Below are 18,091 nucleotides of genomic sequence, written 5' to 3'. Positions count from 1 at the left end.
GTACAAAATGGAACTGGGCAAATATATCCAGGAAGACTCATAGCTCTCATTTAAGTTCATCTTTATTTATAGTAACATGTCCATATGTCAACTAATTTTTCACTGAGTTGTATGATAGTCAGCATTATATTTTATCTTCCATTATTATCTTTAATTTAATAGTCAGTTCAATTCATTTTATGATTTCTGTGCAATGCACTGATTAAATGCCTCCTAGATCAATATCATTTGCAAACTTAGTCAATCTAAGAAATTACTGTAAATTAAACCTTGTATTTTTAACACCACTTTCTGTGTCATCCTGTTTAGTCCTCTTACAAAACTCTTAACAAGAATTCCCATCTGTTGTAACTTGCTCTGATCTTGCGGCTTGTCATTTTCACTCATTTGAAAAGCATCATTCTTACTCCATTAGCTAAATCTATTCTTTTTCATTTCACTAATTAACACAGCATCTCCACTTACCACCCAACGGACCCATAGACTTGTCTCACTTGCAGTTCGCACCGTGATGCTTGCTGGTGCTATATCGGGTGGAGCCTGCAGAGTTTGAATTACACGGGAAGGCCAACTTACAGGACTGGAGCCCACAATATTCATCTGCTTTATTCGAAACCTAATGACAAAATAATGATGTACATTTAACACAAGAATTAATTGCATTGTTCAGATTTAAATCAAATATAATCTTTATAATTCCAGCACGAGTTAAATTGCCATATTTCCCATTAGCCAGGTGGTCAGGTATATTACACAGGCTTATTAAACTTGATAGCTCATTCAACATTTGAAATGAGAACAGAAATTCAAATAAGCACCATATCTTTGACTCAAGGCTACCACTGACATGATGAGTTTTGTGCATGGTTCTGGTCCTGTGCTTTAGAGATCTCGACGTACATTAAAAATTCATGTGTGGACACACAAGGAATTCTAAAGTCTCAGCTGCACTGTAGCAGGAAGGTCCAAGTTGATGCCAAGCACTAAAACAGCTGCAATAAATAAATTAAAAAACAGAGCATTTACTTTCCTCCTGCAGGCAAAGGCTCATGATGTGAAACTATTTCACTAATGTCAGCACCTTTTTCCAAACCTCGTCTGCAGTCAGTTCCCATTGGTGAGGCACAAAACGTGTCAAGCAAGCATTTTCACCGACTGACCACAAACAAGGCTTGGAAAACAAACTGTCCACCACTCACCTCAAAGATGCACACACCTTACAGAAAACATTATTGGATATCTATTAATGGGCATTCGGGCAACATCTCCCTTCATAAGAAATAAAACACAGGAGAAGGCTATTTGGAGTTTCACACCTGTTGACTCATTCACTGATTGATGGTAGCCTCTTCTGCACTACTTCCCCATAACCATCAATTCCTCAATCTTGCACATATTTATTAATCTCTGCCTTAAACATATCTACAGATCTGTCCTCCACCATGCAGGGTAGAGAAGTGCAGAGATTCACTACCTCCTGAGAATTCTCCAAGTACCTTATCTACAGCAGAGCTCAAACTGTAGTTCTTTACAGTGATGGTTCCTGCTCACTGACAGGCCATTTCTGGGGTAAGCTCTGCAGCCCGTGGACGAACTGATCCCATGGCGATGTCGCCGACTGAAGCGTCGCGGGAGAGAACTGAACGTCACAAGCAGGGGATTGGCTGATGGAGGCCTGTGTACTCGGACCGCTCTCTCTCGATGGTGGGGGAAGAGTTTACAGCTGATTCTCAAGTCAGAATGAACGCGACGTGGCAGACTCTAACATCGCATGCAGCGATTTGCTTTATTTAATCACTCCACTCGCTGTGGGACACCTCTCTGCCCCTTTATTAAGGAGAGTGAGAGAGCCTGTGCTGTGTCGAATTGTCGGGTAAATGATTAGCTTCTGTTAGGCTGCAGATCACGGTCTCGCTTTGGAAGCTTTGCATGCTAGGTGGGTGGTGGGTGCTGATGCTTTTTACTGAAATAAGTGGGGCAGGGTTGATGCTTTGTTGCTGCTTGTGAATGGGGGGGGAAGGGGGCTTTGAGTGACAGTAAAAGCATTAAGACTGCAGTCTTTGAGATACTCATGTTTTTTTCATGTATATCTGTGAAGAGCAAGAATTTCAGATTGTACATTGCTTGCATTCTCTGATATTACATGGAACCATTTGAATCATATCTACTCTTTCCTGAGGAATGGCTTGGATCTGCTCCGATTTGCCTGCCGTCACAAACAGATCAACAGCAGGTGCCATTTCATTGGCTCTCCACTCGGCTGCGGAACACCTGCACAGTGAAGACACATACATCAGGATACTCTTCAATGACTGCAGCTCATCATTTTACGCCATCATCCTCACAAAACTAATCAATAATCTCCAAGACCTAGACCTTAATACCTCCATGTGTAACTGGATCCTTGATTTCCTCACTTGCAGACTCCACAGTTAGTTCTGAATGGTAACACCATCTTCGCCACACAGATGCACCACAAAACTGTGTGCTTAGCTCTCTGCTCTACTTGCTATATACTTAAGGCTGTGAGGCCAGGTACAGCTTCAATGCCATATTAAAGTTCGCTGACGACACCACTGTTGTTGGCCAAATCAAAGCTGATGACAAATTGGCATACAGGAGGGAGACTGAAAATATGGTTGACTGGTGCCACAACAACAACCTCTGACTCAACATCTGCAAAATCCAACAGCTGGTTGTTGACTACAAGAGGAAGAAACTGGAAGCCCTAGAGCCAGTGCTTATTAGGGGATTGGAGGTTGAGAGGGTCAGTAGCTTTAATTTCCTGTGCGTTATCAGAGGATTTGTTCCAGGACCACCCTGTAAATGCCATTTCAAAAAAAGTACAGCAACACCCCTACTTTGTTACAAGTTTGTGCAGATCTGACATGGCATCTATACTTCTGATAGACCCCTATGGATGCACAGTGGAGAGGACCCTGATTGAAAGGGGTATTGCCTCAGCAGAAACACTGATGTTGGTTCAATTATCCTCCAGTAGATTTGTAGTAGTTAGCAGACAATGCTCTGGTGGTATCTCTAGTACTTCGATATGCCTGCTGGACATAATCCAGCATTCATTCATTCAATGAATTGTACTCGGCTTGAGATTTTGATGTTTCAACACCCGTTTCTTTACAAGCCGAAGGTTATGCTGTCATCTTGAAGGTAATGGCGAATTTTATCTCTGCTGTTAACCTTTCCTAAGGGACGGCACCTGTGGTACGGGAACAGGTTCACACTTTCCAGGGTCTCACCATGGGGATTTGTTGTCAGAGAATGATGCTTCATAACAGGGTGAGGTTGACAGAGCTCTTTGCTTTGCGTATGGTCTTGAATGCTTCACTTGATACCTCTATCACAGTGTGTTCATATTTAGGCATATAGACCAGCCCTGCAGACAGTATTCTAGGTCTAAAGCAATGTACACAAAATGCTGGAGGAACTCAGCAGGTCAGGCAGCGTCTGTGGAAATGAACAAACTGTCGACGATTTGAGCCAAGACCCTTAATCTGAACTGGAAAGGAAGGGGAAGATGCCAGAATAAAAAGGTGGTGGGGTGCGGAAGAGGAAGAAGGCTAGCTGGAAGGTGATAGGTCAAGGCCAGTTGGGTGAGAAAGGTAAAGTGCTAGAGAAGAAAGAATCTGATAGCAGAGGAGAGTGGACCATAGACCATAGGAGAGAGGGAAGGAGGAGGGAGCCCTGGGGAAGTGATAGGAAGCTGAGAAGAGGTAAAAAGCCAGAGTGGGGAATAGAGAAAGAGGCAAGGAGAGAAACATTTTTTACCAGAAAGAGAAATCGATATTCAAGCAATCAGGTTGGAGGCTACCCAGACGGAATACAAGATGCCGTTCCTCCACCCTGAGGACAGCCTCATCTTGACTTGAGAGAAGGCTATGGGCCAGCATGTCGAAACGTGAATGGTAATGGGAATTAAAATGTTTGGCCAATTTTGGTGGATGGAGCAGAGGTGCTCGACGAAGCGGTCCCCCAATTTACAACAAGTCTCATCGAAGTAGAGGAGGCCACATCGGGAGCACCAGGCGCAATAGACGACCCCAGCAGATTCACAGGTGAAGCGCTACCATGCCTGGAAAGATTGTTTGGGGCCCTGAACGGAGGTAAGCCAGGAAATGATTGGTATAAACTGAATATAATTGCTGAATGATGTTTTCACTCAAATCTCCCCACTTGCTCTCCCTGTGTGCTAACTTTCATTGACTCATGTATAAGGACACATGGGTTTGACTGAACACCAGCACATTTCAATTTCTCACCATTTAAAAAATGATCACCATTTCTATTTTTCCACTTGGATATGTCTATCACTCATGGTCTTCTCATTTAAATCATTGCCATTAATTGTGAACAGCTGAGCTCCCTGCACAGTCCCCAATGGCTACCTCTTAGTCACAGCCCTTCAACTCAAACATGACCAGTTTCTTATCCATTAATCCTTAGCAAATGTGATTATATTAACCATAATCCCAGGAGTTAGTTTGTTTTGATAATCTGTTTAGTGACTGCTTATCAAAATCTTCCATTACACTGCATCTACATGCCCCCACCCCCTCTGAAAGCTACAACCTCAACATAATCTGTCAAACAAATTTTCCTCACACAAGACCATGCTGCTTGACCCAATCCTATCATTATTTTCTTGATGCCCTTTTTCTACCACCTTATGTGCAGTTCTTTTCACGACTGATGTTAAGCAAACTAATCTTTAGTTCCCTGTTTTCTTTCCCCTGCCTTTCTTGCAAAGTAAGATTACATTTGTTACATTCCAGTCTGTGGGGATCATTCAAGATTCCACAGAATTTTATAAGATGACAACCACTACCTTTATAGCCTCCTCTCTCAAAGCCGTTTTCATCAAGTACCAGCATTTATCAGCTTTTGATCCCATTACTTTATCCAATTTTATTGCTAACTTTCTTTAATTCCTCATTCACATTTGATCTGACAATCTTTGCGTATGGTCTTGAATGCTTCACTTGATACCTCTATCACAGTGTGTTCATATTTAGGCATATAGACCAGCCCTGCAGACAGTATTCTAGGTCTAAAGCAATGTACACAAAATGCTGGAGGAACTCAGCAGGCCAGGCAGCGTCTGTGGAAATGAACAAACTGTCGACGATTTGAGCCAAGACCCTTAATCTGAACTGGAAAGGAAGGGGAAGATGCCAGAATAAAAAGGTGGGGGGAGGGGGGGGGGGGAAGAGGAAGGAGGCTAGCTGGTCCTGAAACTGAAAACTATTTTTCATGGAAACAGAAACAAAATAGATGTTTTTAATTTCTCTGTCGATTCACTATTTCCAACATAATTTTTCCCATCTGAGATGGCAAAGGGACCAAGTAAACCTTTGTTAATATTTACCTTTTTGAGTATATGCCAAAGATTTCCCACTAGATCTGTTTTTATTTCTCACAAGATTACTCACTTGTTCTTCTTCATCTTGGCTTACTTATTTCCTTATTCTAAAGATGATTCTAAGCTGTCCTGACAGTTATTTATGAAGTCAGCACATATCACCAAAGGATTACTGCGTTTTACATTACAGCACCACCAATGTTCCCTCTAAGGTGTGCACCCGTGCACATACACACATCTTTTGCTACGAGCCCACAAAGGAATTTAAACGGTGCACAAAAGTTTGCCACCCTCTACCTCACTGGCATGTTAAGTTTACTTCACGATTGTACAAAATCACGTTTCCTTTTCCAGTTTCTGATGCAGACAGTTCTGACAAAGTGGAGCTTGTGATGATTTGTCTGCAGATTTTAAACCTGGCTTATTTATACTGAAGAAATGATTGATTCACTACGTTGAATTCCGAAGAAGCAAAGGGTGTGAGGCGCAGGAGAAGTGCAGGCAACACACACAAAAAGCTGGAGGAACTCAGCAGGCCTGGCCGCATCCATGGAAACAAGCACAGTCGACATTTTGGGCCGAGACCCTTCAGCAGGACTGCTAGTTCATTTAAAGTGGAATAGCTTAATGTTATTGATATTAACACTATTACATGCTGTCATATAGTATATTGTATAAGACTCATTGATTTGTATTATTCTGTTTATTTTGAACAATGAACAATTGGACTTGGTAGTTTATCATCCTTTGAAAAGCTTCATGTTTACTTCCACTTAAAAACATTCAGTGCGCTGATGTTGTTGTCACTGGGCAAAGACAAAACATTGCACAGCACAAGTATTTTGCCCACACAGGTCATTACAAATTAGAGGGAACATTGGGGACCACATAAACTCGTGCATTTACCAATACTACCACCCTCATGTCGGCACATGGTAACTTTGCAAATGCAAAATGCGACTGGCCTATTTTAAAAATCACAAAATGATGTAAGGCAGTCGGAAATCCAAAAGGCAGAGGTGGTACGGTGAAAAGGAAAGCCAAATTGTGCAGAGAGCATGTTAAGATGGCCAGAATGATGATGAGATGGCATGAGAGGCTGCGGGTGATGCAACCATTGAACTGCCTAAGGAACTCAGCACGTCAGGCAACATCTCTGGGAGTAAAGGAATAGCTGATGTTTTGAGTCGAGACTTTGCATCAGGACTCCTGATGTGGAAGGATCATCAGGCAGCCTAATCATGAAAAACAGAAAGTTCATATTTTCATAAATTTAGGACCATATTGAACTTTGACTCTTGCATCCACATAGTAGAATATAAATGCTGCAGCTTCAAAAAAAACTTCCTGCTTCAGTTTTTTTAAAAAACATGCTTGATATGACTCAGAAGAAATGATTCATTTTTTGACGCTAAGAATAACTTGAAGATTTTTTCAAAATGAAGCCTAGGTTGTTAGAAAATAAATCAGTGAGCTGAATAATCCATTCATTTTTTCAAATCTTGAATTTGTTCTCACATTATTTGGCAGTAAAAAGATCTCTGTCTGCTAAAGAGCAGTGCACACCACCACAGAAATACTTAGCTATGAATTTTATACAGATGCATATACAAAGCCAAACCAGGGCTTACAATAATGACAATCTCACAGCAAAATAATGGCTTGGAAGTTTTTTTTTGCTTGTGACTTACATTAAATATATTTTTTGTAGGTTTTATAAATGAATCTGCTTTTTTCCCCAACATTCAGTTTGCAAATGTTAAGTTTACTCTTCTCATGATAATGGCTTTCAATCATTTTCTCCATCTGTCAAACTACCTTATTCTCAAAGATTCCTGACCAATCGCAGCAAACAGCTGCACTGAACATATGAGGGGTGATCGATAAACTTGTGGCCTAAGGTAGAAGGAGTCAATTTTAGAAAACCTAGCACATTTATTTTTCAACACAGCCCCCTCCTACATTTACACACTTAGTCCAGCGGTCGTGGAGCATACGGATCTTGGACATCCAGAATGTGTCCACAGCACGGGTGATTGATAAGTTTGTGGCTTAAGGTGGAAGGAGATGAGTTATTAATTTCAAACTTTCTGCATAATCACTCAAAGAGTTGAACTGCATGTGCATGTAACGAGAGCTATATAACTCATCTCCTTCTACCTTAGGTCATGAATTTATCAATCACCGATCTGTGGCCACTTCCTGGAGGTCCAAGATCCGTATGCTCCACGACCGCTGGACTAAGTGTGTAAATGTAGGAGGGGACTATGTTGAAAAATAAATGTGCTAGGTTTTCTAAAATTGACTCCTTCTACCTTAGGCCACAAACTTATCAATCACCCTCATATTAAATTTAACATGGCAATATCTGAAAAATGTGGAGACATAATGTATTTACATATTCCGTAGGAAATTTCAGTTGTTTGAATTGAACAAATATGACAGACCTACTACCCACAGGGAAAAGTTATTTGGGACTAAAGTGACAATCAAGTCACAGCTAGACCCATTGATTGGACTTCTTGTTTAAAGAATTTTAACATGCAAAACTATTTTTCAATAGCAACTAATGAATACAAATATTCAAGTGAAAAACACAGGCTTAACATTTCCGAACTACCACACAAAAGGATGAAGACAGTGAGCCTCATTTCCCCATCTCATAATTAAAGCTTATTCCAGTTCCAATGATGCAATATTACTTAATTATAAGTCTGACATATTTGGCAGCAAGTAATTTCAATTTGCTACAACCGACTGCATTATGTACACAAGCAGTGGTCATTTGCCTAGAAATTTATCTCCGGTCTGCAGAGCGAAATGTGCCATATAGCAGTGGCAGCATGGTGTGCTGTGCACAGGATGTATCAGGCTGTATTGGTAGGGATTTCTGTGGGGCACTCTGCCACAGCACGTCACCACTACTACGTAGCATGTTTGGCACTATTCGTCAGGGGCGTCATGGTAACATCGTGGTTAGCGCAACGCTTTAAGGTACCAGCAACCCGGGTTCAATTCCTGCCACTGCCCATTAGGACATTCTCCCTGCGACCACATGACCTTCCTCTCACAGTCCAAAGACGTGCTGGTTGTTATGTTAATTGGTCATTGGAAATTGTCCCATGGGATTAAATCAAGGGATTACCGGGCGGCATGGCTCAAAAGGCCGGAAGGACCTTTTCTACAATGTATCACAACAAACAACAAGCAATTAAGTAAATAAATAGAAACACAAAATCAGGGATTAATTTCCATACAGATCAGTTCTTCATTAATTTCTGCCACAATCACACATCACACCCCTATAGTGCAAAAATCAGATAAATGCTAGGACCATCTGCAAACCAGTATTTACATGTCCTGTAATAAAACAACGAGATTCTTCTCTCATTAGTGCAAAAGCATTGTTTTAGCTTTGGTGGTTATTCAACCAATTATAAGTGATTTTTGTACATGGCAGCAAAGCATTCTACACCATCTTTCATCTTCTCCTGACAACATTGATGTATTGTGCGTCTAACTTACACTATACCCTGGGAGACATTCAGTAGGGGCAGGGATAACAAAACTTAGCTGAGAAGCCTCCTTGGTACCACAACAGAAAAATGCCTTACCTGTGGAAATTTCGAGGACATTTATAGAAAGATTATGGGTAAAGCTTTGCCTTTTATACTGTGTCAAACAGAAGATTACATTAGGGTTGTCAAGAAATATTTTAAGTCTCATTTTGGGCAAGCCCTTTGGAAATTTTGTGAGTTTTTTTTGACCCTGCCAAAGCGTGTAGTGATTGCAAACAAATAGTATCATGTCAGGCACCAAGTATCGAAATACAGAGAAAATCTCTACAATCCCTCAAAAATGAATCTTAACTTTATTTTTAAAGGATACTCTCTATTGCAATGTAAATCCTATGGATTAACTGAAACAGCCAATCTAGTTTAAATCCTACATACGCTGGCAATTAGTTGGAGAATGACCACATGGGATTCTTATTGCTTACAGGTAGTTTCACTCTTTCAAGTCTGGAAACCATTAAGAACTAAGTGCTAAAGATAAAACAGCAGTACATTCAGATCCCCCAAATTCTGTAATAATTTTTTTTTCATAGAGACTGTGTATAAAATAAATTGCATTAGTATGAGTATAATTTACATTGTTAAAAGAAGGATAAAGATACGTGTCTTCGTCTTACCTGTAGTATGTATAAGGAATCAATTTAGGGATTTCTAACATCTGGGCATCTGGTTCATTCTCCACCTCATACAGCAAAACCCATTCTTCATCCTCTCCAATCTGAGAAGAGAAACACTTAAGTATGGATGTGAGGAGGTATAATCTACAGTATTTAAATAAGGAGGTAAGTTGCATAGTTTACTGAGCAATAACATGAAAATAGGCAATAACTAAAAACATTTTCATTCAAACATTTAAGATTTAAAATATGAATACTGTGTTTCAACACTTCAAAAATATAAATGTAAACTCATTATTAATTTTCTTAAGCTACTTTAATCAATCTGTAGAAAGGTTATAATCAGATTGGAAAGATAATTTGTAGTATTTGGTTTATATTCAATTTAAAATTGGAATTTTTTTGTATAGAATATACTGTATACAAACAACTTGCCTCACAGTTATTGCTAATTCCTAAAACAATTTGACATAGTTCTGTGTTCTTCTGCCAAAGATCTTTGCAACTTATCTGAGAGAAGGTACTATTTTGGATGAGTGAAGTATTTTCTTGTTCTGGTGGAGAGTTAGTACAGTAGCCGGGTTAACTTCCAGGTATATCTGTAATTTTGCATTATCGGCAAACTGATATTTTTCTTAAATCTTTTAAATACTGTGACTAGAAAATGCTCAACACCCTCCTTGATTAAAATTGGTTTCTTTGACATTAATATGGTTGGTGTATATGATAGTGAAGCAGGAGACATTTTCTCCAGTTATTCCCTGACTGGAATAAATAGGAGTAGACGACTTTCTAAACAGGGTGTGAATTCAGAAATCAGAGGTGTAAAGGGACTTGGGAGTCCTAGTGCAGGATTCCTTAAAGGTTAAATCAGTAGTAAGGAAGGCAAATGCAATGTACTGTGGAGGACATTTTAACTGGTGGCAACACCGTCTGGTATGGAGGGGGCACTGCACAGGATTGGTAAAAGCTGCAGGAAGTTGCAAGCTGAGCCAGCTCCATCGTGGGCACTGGCCTCCCCGGTATCGAGGACATCTTCAAAGGGCCAGGCCTCAAAATGCAGCATCCCTCACCAGGACTGTTACCCAGGCCATGCCCTCTTCTCATTGAACCAATGAACACACACTAGTTCACTTCTTTTTTCCCTCTAATTGCACTACTTATTTACTTTAACTTTATAAATATTTATTGACTATAATTTAGTTTTTATTATGTACTTCAAAGTACTGCTGCTTCATAACAACAAATTTCATGACATATGCCAGTGATATTAAACCCTGATTCTGATGCTAGCATTCATTTCAAGAGAACTAGTTATAAAAGCAATGATGCTGAGGTTTTATAAGGCATTGGCCAGACTGTATTTGGAGTATCGAGAGGAATTATGGTCCCAGAACTAAGAAAGAATGTGCTGGCATTGGAGAGGGCCCGAGAATATTTACAAGAATGATTTAGGGAATGGAAGGGTTAACAAATGAGGAGTGTTTGATGGCTCTGTGGTGTACACACTGGAGTTTAAAAGAACGATGATGGGTGGGGGGATAGCATGGGGTATCTCATTGAAACTTGCCAAACCATGAAAAGCCTAGTAGTGGGAATATGAAGAGGATGTTTCCAATAGTGGGAGTATCTAGGACCCGAGGGCATGGTATCAGAATAGGAGGATGTCCCTTTATAACAGAGGTAAGATAAAAGGACCTCCCTTAAGAACAGATATGAGGAGGAATTTTTCAGCCAGAGGGTGGTGAATTTGTGGAATTCATTGCTACAGACAGCTGTGAAGGCCAATTCATTGGGAATATTTAAAACAGAGGTTGAAAGTCTGGATGTCAGAAGTTACAGGGAAAGGCAGGAGAATGGGATTAAGTTCAAGAGCCACAAAGTCTCTGTTTAGACCACACTTGTAGTATTGTATTCAGCTCTGGTCGCCTCATTATGGGAATGATGTGAAAGCTTTAGAGATGGTGCAGAGGAGATTTACCAAGATGCTGCCTGGATTAGAGAGCATGTTGTATGAGGAAAGGTCGCATGAACTAAGACTTTTCTGTTTGGAGTGACAGAGGAGGAGAGGCAACTTGATAGAGGTGTGTAAGCTTATGAGAGGGATAGAGTGGACACTGCAACCTTTCTCCACAGAGTGGCAGTGCCCAATACCCCAGAGAATATCTGTTTAACGTGAGTGGAGGAAAGATTAGGAGAGACATTAGGAGTAGTTTTTTTTTTTAGAAACGCAGAGATTAGTGGGTGCCTGGAACCCATTGCCTGGGGTGGTTGTAGAGATTGGTACAAAAGAAACACTTAAACATTTTTAAACAGGCACATAAACATATGAAAAATGGAAGGTTATTTGACTGCACAGGAGGAAAGGGTTACACTGTTATGAGGTAGGTTTAAATAGGTCAGCATAACTTCCTGGGCTGAAGGACCCATACTGTGCTGTAGTGTTCTATGTTCTGATAAAGGCACGCAAGCCATATGCCTTGTTTACCGTCCTCTCAACCTGTGTAGCCACTTTCAGGGAGCAATGGACTCGAGCCCGAAGATCCCTGTGCATATTTCCACTGCTCAGGTTTTTGTGGTTTCTGTCAATTGACATCTGATCTCCCAAAATGCAACACCTCACATTTGACCAGGTTAAGTTCCATCTGCCACTTCTCCACCCGTACCTGCAACGGATCTGTACCCCACTGTCTGCTTTTGCAGCTTCCTACACCACCCAGAGCTCCACCAACCCTCGTATGGTCATCTGGATTACTAACCCACCCATCTGGTGATCTCTCTGAAAACAACTGCACGATATGGAAAGAATATCCCTCGAGTGCAAGTGAATTAATTAACTTCTCAGCGCATTTACAAGGAGCGCTGTCCAGGAAAGCAGCACCCATTATCGAGACCATGTAGGCCATGTGTTCTTCTCGCTGCTGCCATCAGGGAGGTGGCACAGGAGCCTGCAGCCCCACGTCGCCAAGTTCAGCAAGTTACTGTCCCTCAGCCACCAGGCTCTCGAACCAGAAGTGAAAACTTCTCTCACCCCAACACTAAAATAATTCCACAACCATCGACCCCTTTTAACCCAAGTTCTTGAGACTTGTTGCTTCTTTTTGGTATTTACGCAGTTTGTCATCTTTTTGTACATCGGCTGTTTCTTCATTCTTCTTGTGTGCGCTTTCCCACGGACTCTCTTGGGTTTCTTTGTACTTACTGTGAATGCCCATAAGAAAATGTTTCTCAGCTTAGCACTTGATGATGCATATGCACTTTGATAGTACATTTACTTTGAACTTAAACCAATTGGCTCTCGATCTAGGGAGAAGTGCAGCTGAGAAATTCATTTCGGCAAAACATGCAATAGCTTCTGGTTCCTAATGAATCTGGACATTGGCGTAATGTCAAAACATTGATCATAAACTTGAATCACAGCTTGACGCTTACTTGTTTTTTTAAAATAAAGGAAACTAGGATTGCCTAATGCAGGATTATTCCTCAGATGTTTCTAATTATGTGAAATTTTCCTGCTTTTATGCAGTTTTATTAAACAGATTTTGGGTTCTCCATGTGTTCAGTGAAATTCAGCATTTTGCAGCATTATTCAAACCTGGTTATTTGTTTTATTATAGCGATATGACAAAAAAACGTAAAATGTTTTGAGCGGATACACACCAAGTAAACTGGCAGTTTTCCTTCCCAAAGTATAGCATGTAGGAATGATAAAAACGAGTTTGGAATATTGTGAATAGGAATATATCAGTGTGTATCTACTCCCTGTATTTTAAGATGTTTTATCATATCACTATAATAAAACAAATGTAGGAGGTGGGTGGGAGCTTCACCAATGCATCATCTATACTGGTGTGTTTGGCAAATAAAATTCTTCATACTTTTGCTAAATGTTACTTGAAACAAAAATGCAAAGGGAGAGTAATGCATTATTAATAGAACAATTAGAAATTTAAAACTTGAATTGATTATATTTCATTTTTGTCCTAAGCATAAAACAGAAAGGCTAAATATATTTTAAGTACAAGAAAGACTGAAGTCCTCAAAAAGAGGGGGGGGGAGAAGTGACATACTGGTGCAGCTGATACTTCAGCTTTATGATAAATCAAAGCAATATAATGCTTTATTAATTTTTTCACTTGGCAGTTTAGAAAACCCAGTTTGCATAAGACACAGAAGCAGAGCAGGCCATTCAGCCCATTGAGTCTTCTCTGCTATCCCATCATGGCTGATCCCGGATCCCATTCAACCCTATACACCTGCCTTCTTCACCATATCCTTTGATGCCCTGACTGATCAAGAAACTTATCTACTTTTGCCTTAAATATATCCATGTACTTAGCCTCCACTCTAGTCTGTGACAGAGCAGTCCACGGATTCTCTACTCTCTGGCTAAAAAAATTCCTCCTTACCTCTCTTCTAAAAAGTTGCCCCTCAGTTTTGAGGCTGCTCCCTCTAGTTCTGAATACACCCACCATAGGAAACATCCTCTCCACATCCACCTTATTTAGTCCTTTCAATATTTGGTAGGTTTCCCCGTATTCTTTTACATTCCAGTGAGTTCAGGCCCAAAACTGCCAACTGCTCCTCATCTGTTAACCCCTTCATTCCCAGAATCATCCTTGTGAATGTCCTTTCTCCAATGACAACACATCCTTCTGAGATATGGAGCTGAAACTGTTGATAACACTCCAGGTGCAGCCTGACCCGTCCTTCTGCAGCTCTGATGTTTGAACCTTCTTCTCATTTAGATAATAGTCCACCTATTGTTCCTTTTACCAAAGTGCATTATCATACATTTCCCTCACTGTCTTCCATTTGCCACTTTTTTGCCCATTCTTCCGATTTGTCCAAATCCTTCTGCAATCGCACTGAGTCCTCAGCACCACCTATCCCTCCACCTATCTTCATATCATCTACAAACTTCACTACAAAGCCATCAATTCCATAATCCAAATCATTGACAAACAATGCCAAAAGTAGCAGTCTCAATACTGACCCTGAGGTAAAGGGCATCAAGTATCAGAGTGGGGATATTTTATCACAGTTACACAACATAATACATTGGTAAGACCACACTTGAGTACCATGTACAGTTTTGGTTGCTGTGTTAGAGAAACACATCATTAAATTGGAGCGAGTGCAGTGAAGATTTATAAGAATACTGCCAGAATTTGAGGGGAGAGGTTGGGCATTTTAGGACTTTATTCCATGGAGCATAGGAGATTGAGGAGTATACCTTAAAGGTGTACAAAATCATGAGGGGTATAGATAAAGTGAACGCTCATGGTCATTACTCCTGGAAAGATGAACTTAAACTCAGGTTTATTGTCATTTAACTATATACACGCATTTGGGGAGCATACAATTACTGCAAACAGAATACAGAGGAAATGTTATCAATGGCAAGATAATATATCATAATTCCCAGTCCCCATTCATTTTCTTGTCAGCAAGATTATTTATAATTACTTAAGAGTGCATCGTAAATTTGCCCAATACCTGTCCTTCCACTATCCACTTTGAGATGGTTGTTTTCCCATCAAACCCTGGCTGGAACTGCAACATGGCTGATCGGGGACTGATATTGGAGATCACAAGATTAGATGGTGCACCCGGGAGCTCTGTAAAACAGTTTCATGCACAGTGTCATTCTTCTTTTTCTCCTTTCACACTGAACGTTGATGAGAAAGCTAAAAGATTATTGCATTATTGAAAGCGACCGAACTTAGAAATTGTCTATTTGCACCATATTTCGGGCATTATGCAATTCAATATCAATAAAAAAGGCAAGTGCAAAGGAAATTTATGGATTTATTAGGATTCTCCTTTTGTGTTTTACATGAATCTCACATGATAGTACATGGAGGAGCCCCACCATCTGGAGTAGCAGCAATAAAGTACTAATCAGTTTCGGATGCTGTGCCTAGGGTGGGCCATTCAGGAAGAAGCAGGTTTAAATGAGCTAGCACAGTCTGCCTCATTATGACCATAAGTGCACGATCCTAACTTGGAATGCAGCCCAGTGAGTTCTCTTTAAGCCAAATAAGTCATAGCAGTTCTTCCTCGGGCCTATCAATACCAGTTCCTCCAAACCTTCCCACTGCAAATGCCACCCATATTCAAAACACTGCTTCTCCCGCACACACAGCATATGACCTCCCCTTGCTGATTTTCAGTCGAGTCTCACGACACCCACGCTGAACACTAACCTTCCTCCTTTGAATTTTGTTTCCTATTACTCACTGGTCTGCAGGCAAAGCTGTTCCCTCACCCAGTTTTGAAAGCTGTTGCTCCTGACCTTCCAGCAGCTGACTGCAAGCTCTGCAAAAGTCCCACTTTCACAAATTAACTAGCTCAGAGATCCTGATTCTCTCCACAAGCTGATCCTCCCGTCTGTTGTCACATCCCTCCCACGCAATAATAATCCCTCTCCCAACCTCTTGTACATCCCTTAAACCTTTGCAACACTGAATCAGGTTTATTGTTGGCAGTGCAAGGTCCTTCCATTGCTGCACATCACCTTGGGTCTCCTACATACTCCAGCAGGAGTGTCTTAAATGAAACCTTCAGTGTCTAACATTGATAGAAACATTCTATATTTCTGGCTGTTCTGTAAGAAATTTATATATTTTGCACAGTAAATCCATCCTCTATTTTAAAGATTTAACAGCAGAGCATGTTCTCAGTTGTTAGCAAATCCTAACCTACTGAAAGAGTGCAGATACGGTATTAAATGCATCCCAATAACAAAGAAATACCTCACCTGGAGGCACTCCAGATGAGATGGAGGATGGCGTTACTGCTCCACTTCCAGCTGCTGTCATGGCTGCCACCTCAATGGTGTATGTAGTTAGGGAAGTCAGTCCTGTTATCTTGTATTCTAGAGTTGTGTTTGACAATTTGTGGCTCACACAACTATCGTTTCTATTAAGCACCTCCCACGAAACCTGGTAACCTGTACAGGAGATAGATTTTCAACAAACATTAATCCTTGTCTTTGTTTTCGAAGCAGATTTGTCTTATTGTTAGAGTGCATCCTTCATCAGTGACACTACTCTGCCAGCTTGTGGGCTGATATGATTTAAAGTGACACAGATCAAAGTCTTCATACAGGAAAATTGACTGAATGGTAATGATACATACAAGCTCATGATATAGTGTTGAAAGCAATTTAAATATTGAAAATAGTCAGAAACACTAGTGTTCTTTTGGAACAGAACTTATTGATCTGCTGCCCAAACGTCATTTGCTTGCCTGGTTAACCCTATGGACAAAGCAAACCCTTTGTACCTGAGTTAACCTTAAGGATGGATTCACCTTAACATGAATAGAGTTTCACTTGTCCTCACCTACCACCCCATGGAGCCTCCACATCCAACGCATCAGTCTCCGCAATTTCCACCATCTTCAGCGGGACCCACACACATCTTTACTTCCCCTATTCTCTGCATTCCACAGGGATCACTCCCTCCACGATTCTCTTATCCATTTGTGCCTCCCCCACTAATTTCCTTCCTGGCGCTTAACCCTGCAAGTGCCACACCTGCCCCTTCACCTCCTCCCTCACCTTCAGTCAGGGCTCCAAACAGTCCTTCCAGCTGAGGCAATACTTCACCTCCGAAATTGTTGGGAACATCTATTGTATCTGGTGCTCCTGACGCAGCCTCCTCTACATTGGAGAAACCCGACGTAAATTGGGGAACCGCCTTGTCAAGAACCTCAGCTTCAGCAGCAAGAAGCAGAATTTCCCCATGTCCAACCATTTCAATTCCAAATCCCAACTAGGTTCTGACATGTCGGTCCATGGCTTCCTCTTCTGCCACGACGCTGGTGAAGCAACACCTCACATTCCATCTAGGTAGCCTCCAACCTGAGGGCATGAACATCAATTTCTGCAACTTCCTGTAATTTTCCCCTTCCCCCTTCCTTCTTCTTCGCTTTTCCACTCTGGCCTCTTACCTCTTCTCCACACTAGCTTATCCCATCCTCTGGAACCCTCCTCCTTCCCTTTGTCCCACGATCCACTCTCCTCTCCCATCAGACTCCTTCTTCGCCAGATCCTTGTCTTTTTCACTTATTACCTCCAAGCTTCTTACTTTATCTCCCCTCTCCTACTCATCTGTCTTCACTTCCCACCTTCTAGTTTGTCCTTCCCCTACCCTCACCACCTCATCTGGTATCTACCCCCTTCCTTTCCAAACCTGATGAAGGGTTCTCGGCCCAAAACATCGACTAGTTACTTATTCTGCAGCTGCTACCAGATCTGCTGAGTTCCCCCAGCATTTTGTGTGTGTGTTGCTCAAGGGGTGACAGAAACTCAGGCACACATGACGGTAATAAACAAGACATCATTTGGGTTCTCTATTCAAGGCCAATGATCCTTGGCTGTTTCTCAGATTGCTGAGCAACCTGTACCATCAAAGGGTTAACATACACTTTCATCATCATCTGTAGTAACTACTGATAAAATAGTTCTAGTTATGTGTTAAAATGAAGAACATTCAGGAATGCTCTCAAGGTTT

General features: G+C 41.1%; 1 protein-coding gene across 2 annotated transcripts in view; it reads right to left on the bottom strand.

Moving 5' to 3' along the window:
- Window positions 1-18,091, bottom strand: part of sdk1a (sidekick cell adhesion molecule 1a) — a 769,571-nt gene that overhangs the window by 142,822 nt on the left and 608,658 nt on the right. For both annotated transcript variants that reach the window (XM_073060649.1, XM_073060650.1), the window contains exons 21-24: window positions 16,333-16,524; window positions 15,069-15,190; window positions 9,570-9,670; window positions 466-616 (exon numbers count right to left, since the gene is read on the bottom strand). In XM_073060649.1, the coding sequence (XP_072916750.1) occupies window positions 466-616; window positions 9,570-9,670; window positions 15,069-15,190; window positions 16,333-16,524 (566 nt within the window). The remainder of the gene's footprint in view (window positions 1-465; window positions 617-9,569; window positions 9,671-15,068; window positions 15,191-16,332; window positions 16,525-18,091) is intronic.

The sequence above is a fragment of the Hemitrygon akajei genome, chromosome 11, assembly GCF_048418815.1.
Source record: "Hemitrygon akajei chromosome 11, sHemAka1.3, whole genome shotgun sequence".
Lineage (NCBI taxonomy): Eukaryota > Metazoa > Chordata > Chondrichthyes > Myliobatiformes > Dasyatidae > Hemitrygon > Hemitrygon akajei.
This window is presented reverse-complemented; position numbering and strand designations above follow the sequence as displayed.